The following is a 13,198-nucleotide window of genomic DNA, read 5'->3' as shown; positions in this document are numbered from 1 at the left end:
ATTGCCTGGCGCAGCTTCAGGAAGTGCTCCCGAATTTTCACTACGGGGCAAAAATGGATCGTTGCACACGGTGATGTTGTCGTCATTGCCAGTGCAGCGGAGCAGGGCCAACATACCATTTGCTTTCTTAATTGCTTGCTGTACCTGCATGTTAACTTTCAGTGACTCATGTACAAGGACACCCAGATCCCTCTGAACAACAATATTTCCCAATCTCACACCATTTAAAAAATACACTGCTTTTCTATTTTTCCTACCAAAGTGGATAACTTCACATTTCTCCACATTATATTCCATTTGCCATGTTTTTTCCTATTCACTTGGCCCTTGAAGCCTCTTTGCATCCTCCTCACAACTTACATTCTCACCTAGCTTTGTATCATCAGCAAACTTGGATATACATGCAACTCTTGATTACCCAGGTCCCTCGGGGATTGGGCTATTATGGGTAAATGATTTTTCCGTTAGGGTGAGTCTATATTTTAAAGTTAAAACTTTAATGAATAAATACAATCGTTAGGGCGAGTTTACATTTACAAGTTAAAACTTTAATGAATCAATACAATCAGCTACAAACAGGAACAAAAGATGGCCATTACCAGCATGCATGTACAGGTTCTGTGCCTGGAACCCGATGCCGGCACTGCCCCCGTTCCCAACGCCAGCAGCGGCCGTGAGAGCCAGCGGATGCAGCAGCGCGCACACACACCAGCAAAGCAAGGGCAGAGGAGGGTGATTTTTACGGTGAGTGAGAGAGAGAGTGTGTGAGAGAGAGAATGTGTGAGTGTGAGAGAGAGAGAGAGAGAGAGAGAGAGAGAGAGAGTGTGAGAAAGAGAATGAGCAAATACAAATGAGCACAGTGTTTGGAAAGCAATTTTTCCAAATTATTTGGAGCTGTCTTTTCACTTGTTAGCAACAGAATTTTAAATCACGTTACAACGGTTTCCCGTTGGATCCGAGTACGGATCATCGAGAGTTGCCTGTATTACATGAACTCTTCTGTTTTATTCCAGTTATTATAATTGTTGTTGTGAAAGTTTGTATGCCACATTTAAAAAATTGAAAAAATAGTCATGAGCTCCTCTACTGTTCAGCTTTGTGATGTGGTTGAGTCACAACTGATCATGAGATAGGTGGTGGTCATATCCTTAATTAATTTACACTACTCAACATTTAAACTGAATTAATAGTTTAGACAATGGCATGGATTTTGCTGTAATAATAATGGCGAGGCTATCAGCATTCGCCATTATTACAGAGTAAATCTGACCGCAATTTCTGTGCCTGCATATGCGCAGTTAAACACGGAAATCCAAAAGTTGCTGTCAGAGATACCCTGCTTCTCCACAGGCTGCGCTGTTGTAGTCTTCGGCGATAAACTTGGCATTGAAATCACTACAATGGCATGAACTTGGGGTATTTGCCCATTAGTTCCGTACCAAAAATGGCTGAAAAAGTTAGGACTGCTCGGGAGTACATGAGATTTTAATGGCGTAATAAGTGACAATTACTGCTGAACAATCTCTCTGGTCCTGAAAGATTAATTTTACAAATGTGGAGTCTCATTCCCTCAGAAAAAAATTAAAGTTGCAAATTTTTTTAAAATTATTTTGTTTTTACTTTTTGTGTTTGTCTCTTTAATCTCTCCCCCATAATCCCATCTGTATTTTCCAATCTTTACTTTGCTTCATGTACATGATTTAAACTAATTTATATTTCCTGTTTTTTTTACTTCCTGTTTTAGACTCTGCAGGGTAGAAATTCATCCCTGAAGGAAACCTGGTAAACCTACTGTTTTCTAAGTGCTTTTACCATCGTGTCAGACAAGGCCAGTTTCAGCTCTTTGTCAGTTTTTTTGGAGCGGACTGAAAGTCGGTCATAATGGGGGCGGAAGTGCGGTGGTAAGTACTGGTGCAGGGCGGAAGTGGGGGCGGGACAGAGTCTCCGTCGCTGTCAGTCAGCGGCAGAGCGGTGGTGACGTCATTACACGTGTGCATCACCACGTCTCTCCCCTCATTTAAAGGGGAGAGAATCAGCGATTGTTTAGGTTTGGCCCACTGAGCCACCAGGGAGGGTTTCAGCCAGGCCAGCAGCCTGGCACCCAAGAAGAGTTGCCAGGTTGCCTGTTGACGGCGCGGCCGAACCCGGGGCCATAATTGTCCGGCCGATAGGGAAGTCGGCCGGCAAAAAAAAATAGTGGCCGTGGCAGTGTGCCCTCCCCTTGAAGGGCCACTGCGCTGCCGTGGCTCACATACAAAATACAAGGTACACCGACAGAAAAAAACAATCGGGGGCACTGTGCGGCGGATCGTGGATTTTTACACCTAAATTTCACGGGGGGTACCATGGAGGTGCAGGAGAGCGCCGGTGCATGCTTTAATGACACACTTCGGACGGGCGGAAGTGGGGAATGCCAGAAAATTCCCCGAAGTGAATTTCGATCGTGGTGGCCATTAGACTGGAAGTTGTCGGCCGCTCAACTCTGCCGCCTGGCCACCGCTTTCTGGCGCTAAGTGGCCTTTTTAGCAGGTTGAATTCTGGCCCCTGCATGTCTCAGTGAGGATACTTCAATCTAATTGGTTGAAGAGCCTCGCTGTTGCTTGTTCAATTCACAGGTGTCAGAACCCCCCTAGAGGGCGCCAAACTGAAACAGATGCCGGACGACTGGAAGTTTTCGCTGATAAGCCCGCAAAAAGTCTGTGGGCAACTTATGTGAGGTGAACGGCGAAAGTTGTTCCTTTGCCGCTGAGAGCAAAATCCAGCCTATTACTGCTAAATAGTATAAAAGCTGATGGTACTTTTAGAATGCAATTCCTGATGCTTGAAAAGGTTACTGGAAAACCACTGGTGAAATAGTAATATTCTATGTGCAATAACTGATTTCAGGATATAAAATTAATAGATGTAAAGAAACTAGACAAATAGTTTCCACTGCCTCCTGAGCATGTGTCTGGAGGGCCTCTTGCACCCCTGTGAATGCAGGACATTTGTCCTCCTTTCCATCTCTTCCACCAAGACCTCCAATGCATTATCTGAAAACCTTGGTGCAGAATCTCTCGCATGTTCAGCCATTTTTACAACTTTTACAGCACAGATTCAGCTTACAAAGGTCTCCTATCGCTTCTGCAACCACAATGCACCTCCCCTTCAAGAGGTGCAGGCTGCCTTTAAGTAGCGGTAGCCACTTGCAATATCGGGCCCCCTACTGATGCATGTAGCCAATGAACAGCGCAGGTAGAACTGGCTGCGTGCAGCAATGATGTTAAACAGCAGACAGCACAAATTTACCTTGCTGCCTACAACACAATGACAGGTTAATTGCGCACCACGATCCCCATGCCCGTTTTCAGGTCTTATCCAATTTAACCCCCTTTAACTTTTAATTTTTGCATTTCTAAGGTTTGACCTAATAACTCTTTTTCATTTAGCTCCCAAAACATTTTATCATCATCATAGGCAGTCCCTCGGAATCGAGGAAGACTTGCTTTCACTCTTAGCATGTGTTCTTAAGTGGCTGTACAGTCCAATACGAAAACCACAGTCTCTGTCACATGTGGAACAGACAGTGGTTGAAGGAAAGGGTGGGTGGGGAGTCTGGTTTGCTGCACGCTCCTTCTGCTGTCTGCGCTTGATTTCTGCATGCTCTCGGCGACGAGACTCGAGGAACTCAGCGCCCTCCCAGATGCACTTCCTCCACTTAGGGCGGTCTTTGGCCAGGGACTCCCAGGTGTCAGTGGGGAGGTCACACTTTATCAGGGAGGCTTTGAGGGGGTCCTTGTAATGGTTCCGCTGCCCACCTTTGGCTCATTTGCCGTGGACAAGTTCCAAGTAGAGCGCTTGCTTTGGGAGTCTCGTGTCTGGCATGCGAACTATGTGGCCCACCCAGCGGAGCTGATCCAAGTATTGTCAGTGCTTCAATGCTGGGAATGTTGGCCTGGATGAGGATACTAACATTGGTGCGTCTGTCCTCCCAAGAGATTTGTAGGATCTTGCGGAGACATCATTGGTGGTATTTCTTCAGTGACTTGAGGTGTCTACTGTACATGGTCCACGTCTCTGAGCCAAACAGAAGGGCGAGTATTACTACAGCCCTGTAGACCATGAGCTTGATGACAGTTTTGAGGGCCTGGTCTTCAAACACTCTTTTCCTCAGGCGGCCGAAGGCTGCACTGGCACACTGGAGGCGGTGTTGGATCTCGTCGTCAATGTCTGCTCTTGTTGATAGGAGGCTCCTGAGATAAGGGAAGTGGTCCACGTTGTCCAGGTCCGCGCCGTGGATCTTGATGACTGGGGGGCAGTGCTGTGTGGCGAGGACAGGCTAGTGGAGGACTTTTGTCTTACTGATGTTTAGCGTAAGACCCATGCTTTCGTACGCCTTAGTAAATACGTTGACTATGTCCTGGAGATCAGCCTCTGTATGTGCGCAGACGCAGGCGTCGCCTGCATACTGTAGCTCGACGACAGAGGTTGGGGTGGTCTTGGACCTGGCCTGGAGATGGTGAAGGTTGAACAGGTTCCCACTGGTTCTGTAGTTTAGTTCCACTCCAGCGGGAAGCTGGTCGACTGTGAGGTGGAGCATGGCAGCAAGGAGGATTGAGAAGAGGGTTGGGGCGATGATGCAGCCCTGCTTGACCCCGGTCCGGATGTGGATTGGGTCTGTGATGGATCCATTGGTAAGGATCACGGCCTGCATGTCGTCGTGGAGCAGGCGGAGGATGGTGATGTACTTTTGGGGCATCCGAAATGGAAGAGGACGCTCCATAGACCCTCGCGGTTGACAGTGTCAAAAGCCTTTGTAAGGTTGAAGAAGGCCATGTATTAGGGCTGGCGCTGTTCCCTGCATTTTTCCTGTTGTTGTCGCGCTGCAAAAATCATGTCCGTTGTGCCCCGGAGGGGACGAAATCCGCACTGCGACTCCAAGAGGAGCTCCTCAGCCACAGGGAGAAGGTCTCTACCACTGAGGAGAACTTGTGACGACTTTACCAATGGCTGATAGCAGGGAGATTCCTCTGTAGTTACTGCAGTCGGACTTGTCCCCTTTTTTAAAGGAACAGAACCGATGGTACTTTTCAGAGTGCAGAAGAACTGACTGCAGATGGTTTTCCTCCAGATACTGATTTTGCATCTGTGTGTCTTAATTTTGTATTCAAGGGGAAATTAGCACTAATCAAAAACACATATTTGCCATTATGGAGAAATCATGTATTTTTCAAACTTATTGAACTAACATCACTAAAAAGAAACAAAAATTGAATTTCCATATTTTATGAGCTATATGAGTGTTTTTGCATCACTCATTTTTTCTTGAAGCCATCAACTCCTTGGTGTAGTACAGTTCCATGAGTGCTGTTTGCACTCCCATACCTCGTGGCTATTCATGTAACCACAAGGACTTAACAGCCACATTCAATCCTGTCCTCACCCAATGAGATTAGGTAACTCGGTGCAGACTGGGGAATCAAATCTGGGACCTTTTTAGTCTACTCTGTAGCTAAACCTGCTGGCCAGTCATGGCAGACAGCTATATGAGTGTTATAAAATATTTTTGACTGCACTATAATAATAAAGAAAACATTTTTATGGCGAATGAGTACAGACTGACCACTATATTTCCATCAAGGGCCCTCAATGCAGCCAGGTGATAGATGATGAAGAGACGGTAATGTTCCTGTTTACAGACCAATGGATTTCCATACAAGTCCAATATGACAAGGTTCTCCATTCCCTAAAAACATATAAAATTCATTAAAGAAATCAAAGCATGTCGCAATTTAAAAGATCCAAAATGGTCTTCTACAAATATGTAATGTTGTTACGTTAGCGAATGCACTACATAGAAACAAGTCAAAACTGAAAAAGTGCGTAAATCATAGAACCTTACAGCATATCATGTCGGTACCGGCTCTTTGAAAGAGCCAGCCAATTAGTCCCACTCCCCTGCTCTTTCCCCATAGCCCTGCAGTTTTCTCCCCTTCAATAATTCATCCAATTCCCTTTTGAAAGTTACTATTAAATCTGCTTCCACCACTTTCAGGCAGTGCATTCCAGATCATAATAACTCGTTGCATTGGTAAATTTCTCCTCATCTCACCTCTGGCTCTTTTTCCAATTACCTTAAATCTGTGTCTTTTGGTTATTGAACCTTCTGCCAGTAGAAACATTTTCTCTGTATTTACTCTATCAAAACCCTTCATGATTTTCAACACCTATTAAATACCTCCTTAACCTTCTTGTTCTAAGGAGAACAATCACATTTTTTAGCCTCTCCACGTAACTGAAATCCTGCATCCCTGATACTATTCCAGTAAATCTCCTCTGAACCCTCTTGAAAGCCTTGACATCTTTCCTAAAGTGTGGTGGTCAGAATTGGACACAACACTCCAGCTGAAGGCTAACCAATAAACTTAGAAAGGTTTAGCATAACTTCCTTGCTTTTCATAGAATGGTTGCAGCACAGAAGGCCATTCGACCCGTCGTACCCTTGCTGATTCTCAGCTAGTTCCACTCTCCTGCACTTTCCTCATAACCCTGCAATTTTTTCTCCTTCAAATACTTAGCCAACTCCGTTTTGAAAGATAACATTGAGTCTGCCTCCACAAACCTTTCAGGCAGTGCATTCCAGATCTTAACCACTAGCTGCGTAAAAAAAAATTTCTTATGTTGTCTTGGTTCTTTTGCCAATCACCTTAAATCTGTGTCCCCTGGTTCTCGACCCTTCTGCCAATGGGAACAGTTTCTCTCTATCTACCCTGTCCAGACCTCTCATGAATTTGAACACCTTCATAAAAATCTCCTCTCAATCTTCTCTGCTCCAAGAAGAACAAGCCCAGTTTCTCCAGTCTATCAACGTAACTGAAGTTCCTCATTCCTGGAATCATTCTCGTAAATCTTTTCTGCACCTTCTCTAAGGCCTTCACATCCTTCCTAAAATGTGGTGCCCAGAATTTGACACAGCACTCCAGTTCAGGCCGAATCAGTGTTCATCATAATTTCCACACTTTTATACTCTATGGGGCCGAAATTCATCCTTCTGATAAGGTCTCTGGTTACAGTTTGCCAACCTGAAAATGACCCATTTATCCCGACTCTCCATTTTCTGTTAGTTAGCCAATCCTCTATCCATGCTAATATATTACCCCCAACCCTGTGAACTTTTATCTTGTGCAGTAACCTATTATGTGGCACCTTATCGAATGCCTTTTGGAAATCCAAATATACAACATCTACTGGTTCCCCTTTATCCACTCTGCTCGTTACATCCTCAAAGAAGTCTAATAAATTTGTCAAACACAATTTCCCTTTCATAAAACGGCCTTCTTCAGTGCTGTAAATTGTCTATTAAAGTATAAATCATATTTACCTTTAAATGGTAGATCTCACAATTGTTTTGTATGAGGTTGTTTCCCAAACAGAGTTCTATTAGGGTGTAGATTTTCTGCAAACTGCGTAGTGAACAAATTTTGTTGCATTCTAGTGACAGATAGTGGAGATGCGTTAACTTATCTAAACCAGAGTCTTCCAAATTTTTCAATTGGTTATTACCAAGTTTCAATCTAGTCAGCTTGGTCAGCTTTGAAATCCCTATTAAAAACAAAACAAAACAAAAAAATCTGGCAATGACTAAGAAAGATTTATACAGCACATTTCACATCCTGAAAGTAATTCACAGCCAATTAATTACTTTTGAAACACAGTCATTGTTGTTATGTTGGCAAATGAGTTGGCTAATTTGCACATATCAAGGTCCCATAAACAGCCATCAAATAAATTACCAAATAATGTTTTGGTGATGTTGTTTTAGGAATAATTATTGACCAGGATACTAGGAGAACTCTCCTGCTCTTCAAATAGTGACACCTGTGCAGGCTGTAGGTTCGATGTCTCATCCAAAAGACAGCACCTCCAACAATGCATTGTCAGGCCAGATTATGTGCTCATGGTCTGGATGGGACTTCGAATCCATGACCTTCTAACTTATAGATACACCCCAACCTCTGTCATTGAGCTACAGTACGCAGAAGACGCCTGCGTATACACACATTCTGAGGCTGAACTCCAGGATATAGTCGCTGTATTCACCGAGGCATATGAAAGCATGGCCTTATGCTTAACATCCGTAAGACAAAGGTCCTCCACCAGCAAAGGTCCTCGCCGCACAGCACTGCCCCACAGTCATCAAGATTCTCGACAACGTGGACCACTTCCCATACCTCGGGAGCCTTTTATCAACAAAGGCAGACATTGATCACCTCCAATGCGCCAGTGCAGCCTTTGGCCAGCTGAGGAAAAGAGTGTTCGAAGACCAGACTCTCAAATCTACCACCAAGCTCATAGTCTACAGGGCTGTAGTAATACCCGCCCTCGTGTATGGATCAGAGGCATGGACAATGTACAGAAGACACCTCGAGTCGCTGGAGGTATATCAACAACGATGTCTCCGCAAGATCCTGCAAATCCCCTGGGAGGACAGGCGCACCAACGTCAGTGTCCTCGTTCAGGCTAACATCCCCAGCATTGAAGCACTGACCACACTCAATCAGCTTCGCTGGGCAAGCCATATAGTTCGCATGCCAGACACGAGGCTCCCTAAGCAATTGCTCTATGCGGAGCGCCTTCACGGCAAACGAGCCAAAGGCAGGCAGAGGAAATGTTACAAGGACACCCTCAAAACCTCCCTGGTAAAGTGCGACATCAGCACTGATACCTGGGAGTCCGTGGCCGAAGACCGCCCTAGGTGGAGAAAGTGCATCTGGGAGGGCGTTGAGCTCTTAGAATCTCAATGCTGCGAGCGTGAAGAGGTCAGGCACAGGCAGCGGAAGGGGCGTGTGGTAAATCAGTCCCACCCACCCCCCTCCCCCCCCCCCCCAACGAATGTCTGTCCCACTTGTGACAGGGTCTGTGGCTCTCACATTGAACTGTTCAGCCACCAAAGGACTCACTTTAGGAGTAGAAGCAAGTAATTCCTCGATTCCGAGGGACTGCCTATGATGATGATGATATAGAGACAAGAGTGTCACCTCTAAACCAATGAGGATAACAATGAACAAATAAAGGTACCATCTTTATGGAGCCAATTCACAAAGGTTTTATGAATGCAAAAACATTCATGTTTTGTTTGAAGGGTGATGCAGGTTAATAAGGCCATAAAAACATGCACTGGGTTTATTTTTAGAGGGATAGAATTAAAAAGAAGAGAAGTTATGTTAAACGTATAAAACTTTGGTTAGACCAAATTTGGTAGTATTGTGTACAGTTTTGGTCTTCATATTATAAAAAAGATATAGATGCACTGGAAATCAGAACAAATTTCTTTACCCAAAAAGCGGTAAGAATGTGGAATGCGCTACCACAAGGAATAGTTGAAGCGAATAACATAGATGCATTTAAGGGGAAGCTAAATAAACACATTAGGGAGAAAGGAATAGAAGGATCTGCTGATAGGGTTAGATGAAGAGGGGTGGCAGGACGCTCGTGTAGAGCATAAACACCGGCATAGACCAGTTGGCCCGAATGGCCTGTTTCTATGCTATAGACTCCATGTAATTCTATGTAAATTCTTTGTCGAAGTGTGGCATTCAGTAAATGCTTTATGCCCCTGTGTACCACTAACTTGGCTGCAGTGACTTACAGTGTCACATTCATTCATGCATTGTGATTTTTTTTGAACCAGCACATTGATACTGAAATGGAACCTTAAACAAAATTCCAGATAAGTAAAAGGGCATTTGAAGTGCAACCAAATTGCAGGCTTTTCTTGCCTCAGTAAATTACCTGCAAACACTATGGAAACCATACTGCATATTTGATTTAAGATAACTTGGCTTTTCATACCTGATGCAAAAAGGAAATACACAAGGAAAGATGAGGAGTGGAATTAGAGTCGATGACACATGTGTAGAAAAACGACTTACTCAGTTTTGACCAGCTGAATGGTTTGTTTTTGTGATGTAATATTCTATGATTTTATGATCTCTTAGTTTAAGCAGCTAGTGATGAGCTCAGGGTAAATGGCATTGAAGATCTGTGGTTAGGTTAGATCCATCACTCGGCTAGTGCAATTGAACATCACACCACTAGCAGAAGGAACAGCCAGTATTCACGTCGCACTGCATATCTCAGTAGAAAACAGTGTCATATTCACTTCCAATCGACAACCTAGCAGCTAGTTTCAAATTCTCTTAGCTGACTGTGTGCATGTCTATGTGAAAGAGGTGAAGAGTTATTCTTGAACTGCAAAAATGCGTGCCTTGACATATTTGGTTGCTTGCAAAACCTCTTACATTATTGAGCATAAAACCTGCTCGTTTTATGTTGGAATTGTAAAGTTCTGTTTGCCAAGTGGTACAGTTAAGAGGGAAAGAATCCTAAAATCTGCAAAAAAATTACATTGTGAAAATCCAACTACTACCTTCAATTTTAGTAATATAGTTGTCTTCCAGAGAAAGTTCTTCAAGATGGAGGCAGTGATCCAAGCCTTCAAATCTACGAATAATGTTGTTGTTAAACGAAGCCCAGCGCAAATTCACCAACTTCTCTAGATTAGTGAGTCGTGAAAGATTCTGTCCATCTAAATTTAATGTAGTAATCTGCAAACAAAACTCAACTCAAAATATAAAAGGAAGTAGATATGTTATGACTTACCCTTTTTTATTTATCACAATCTAAACTAACATGTATAGATGCAAATAGCAATAATCCCAAAAACATTTTGTTTTACTCCCTGGTGAAAACATCTAGATGCTTTGTAATGAACTGATCACATGAATGAGTGACACATATTTGATGATAAGAATTAGGTTTGTATAGATTTCTTGATGCGTGTTAGGCTAGTATTACCTTGTTAATCTCAGATACATGTATTATTACCGTAGGTAATTAGAATATTGCAATGAATTTTATTTCCAAAAGTGCTTAATTAAAGCAACCGATTAATTGAAGCAATACATTTTAATCTAAATTAAATGGATAGTCCAAGTTGAAAGACTATTATTCTGAAACCAAATCCTACACTAGCAAGGCCTTTTTGTAATGATGCATATTTATTTTTAAAAAACACTTCAAGCATTATTACAAACCTTAGAAAGCCAGTTTGTCCCTTGGTCAACAGATGGAATTGGCTTGTTTTTGCTTAACTGAGTCAGGATCTGAGCACAGGTCAATAAACTGAGGCAACGAGGGCGTTCTTCATCAGTCCGTGAATGGGCTACTAAAGAAACCTGGCAGAGAAGAGAAAAGGATTTTATCTTAAGTGATGAAAACTATGTTAACTCTAATAGACTTATTCTATCAGTTTGTAAATTCCATACCCTTGCCACAGATTCCATCCCCTTCCCCAGCCACTGTCTCAGGTTGATGCCAACTTTTGGCAACATCGGCATCCTATTTGACCCCAAGCTGAGCTTCAGACACTTATGCAACTTAGCGGCAGTAGTTATGGCTGTTTCTTCTTAAAAATGGTATCCGCCTCGCCACCGCCCACTTCCAGCACAGCCCGCGCCGTTTGCCATCTTGGTGAGGGCAATAATGCAGGCGGTATGTGAAAGCGCTGGCAATATGCAGAGTAGGACGTATGTGATGTCGGTCAGCGTGTAATACTGATTTGACACAGGACCTGCCATTTTCAACGTCGCCGCTCCATTCAACGTCCTCTTCTAAACATGTACAGCTGAACATGTGTAAGTTGATTATCGCTTTTGTACTGGTTCTTCCAGAGTGTGTATGAATATTGGGTCGTTAAAGCATGCAGATGGATATTGGGAAGGTGTTGGCTAGTACTGGAAGGCTCTGTTCTCAGTCATGGGGCTCTAGATGCAGTTCCCCTTGCGATGCAGCATGACAGCGTGATGGCACAGAGGCAGTAAAGAGGACGAGCTGTTTGCAGAGGGAGGAGAAGGGGGAGGAGGGCACTCAGCAGGTGGCTTTACCCACCTAGGGTCTTTAGGGAGCACTTCTCCCACCTGCACCTAAGCCAACAGCAGTGTACTGGTGGCTCCGCATCACCAAGAAGGTGGTTATAGAACTGCAAGACCATCAGCAGGCTGGGGCCATTGGAGGGTGCAGCGTGCAGTGGTCCGGCCTGGAAATCGGTGCAGTCCCGGCCTGCAAGACCATTTGCAGGCCGGGGCCACTGGAGGGAGCAGTGTGCGGCGGCATACCACTGCAGGGAGCAGCGCGTGCTCCTGCAGGAGGGCAACGGCTACGAAGCCAGGTCGCTGATTGCAGTGCGGGCAGTTACAGCAGGAGGCGCGAAGGAGCGGCAAGAGTCCGTAGAGGGAAGTGACTGGGGCCCAGGAGAGGTGAGGGCCCAGGGGCAGCACGGGCCAGCCCACACTGTGATATGTGTGCGCGCTCGGTCTGTGCAGCAGGGCTGGTCTCCAGTTAGTTTTGGGTAATCCTTGCCACTGGACCAAGACCTAGCTTTGTCAAGCCTATGTGGTGGCTGGTGTGCAACCGCCATCACACTTTAAAAAAATCCAAGCACAGGCATCTTCCACCCTTCACGATGTAGTGCAGGATCTGGAATATTAGGTCCTTCATTGAAACATCTATGAACTCATCCCTTTTTGGCGTGGAAGCAAGTCATCCTAACTTCGAGGGACTGCCTATGATGATGAGAACTCTGCCACGTCTTGGAACCAGACCTGCAACCTCAGAGCAGGGTGAAAACGGTTCTGCTGGTGGCCCTCAAGGGTGACCGTAGTCCTGAAGTTTTTCGCCAGCGGATCCTTCCAGCAAGCTAAGCCTGCATGAGAGCAGTCTGAGCTTGCGTGGCAGCAAGCTGAGCTCGCATGACAAGTCTGAGCTTCCACTGCAGCATTCAGACATTGCGTCACTTCCGCTTGTGCATCATGGTTGGGTCCACAAGTGTTCTAATGGAGTTTCCCATCACTTCCATCCTGGGAATGGGCTCTAAGCTCTGCGCAAAGCCCTGTGCAAGTTGGGAGCCAGACTCCTCCATGCTCCTCAACAATGACAACAGGCTCTCTGGTAGGCCTGCCAATGCACCAAGCAAGATCTGTGTGCTTGTCCATCACCTTTCTGATGAGGCCGCCCCATCGAAATCCTCATCTGAGTCCTCTGCAGCAGAACTATTGTGCGACCTCACCCTCCGGGGAGCTGGAACCTGCGCTACCCTTTCTCCCTGCCCTGGCTGCAGGTTACTCTTTCTCAGTGACTCACCACATGCAGATCCTGCCTC

At 44.9% G+C, this 13,198-nt stretch overlaps 1 protein-coding gene across 5 annotated transcripts in view; it reads right to left on the bottom strand.

Annotated features, from left to right (window-relative positions):
* The window catches only part of lrrc9 (leucine rich repeat containing 9), a 302,164-nt gene that overhangs the window by 59,741 nt on the left and 229,225 nt on the right, over positions 1 to 13,198 (bottom strand). For all 5 annotated transcript variants that reach the window (XM_070877538.1, XM_070877541.1, XM_070877539.1 and 2 more), the window contains 4 exons: positions 11,076 to 11,216; positions 10,409 to 10,586; positions 7,361 to 7,581; positions 5,603 to 5,725 (listed from right to left, as the gene is read on the bottom strand). In XM_070877538.1, the coding sequence (XP_070733639.1) occupies positions 5,603 to 5,725; positions 7,361 to 7,581; positions 10,409 to 10,586; positions 11,076 to 11,216 (663 nt within the window). The remainder of the gene's footprint in view (positions 1 to 5,602; positions 5,726 to 7,360; positions 7,582 to 10,408; positions 10,587 to 11,075; positions 11,217 to 13,198) is intronic.

The sequence above is a fragment of the Pristiophorus japonicus genome, chromosome 4 (assembly GCF_044704955.1).
Source record: "Pristiophorus japonicus isolate sPriJap1 chromosome 4, sPriJap1.hap1, whole genome shotgun sequence".
In the NCBI taxonomy this organism is placed as follows: Eukaryota; Metazoa; Chordata; class Chondrichthyes; family Pristiophoridae; genus Pristiophorus; species Pristiophorus japonicus.
Note: the sequence above shows the minus strand (reverse complement) of the source record. Positions and strands in the feature narration are given on the sequence as shown.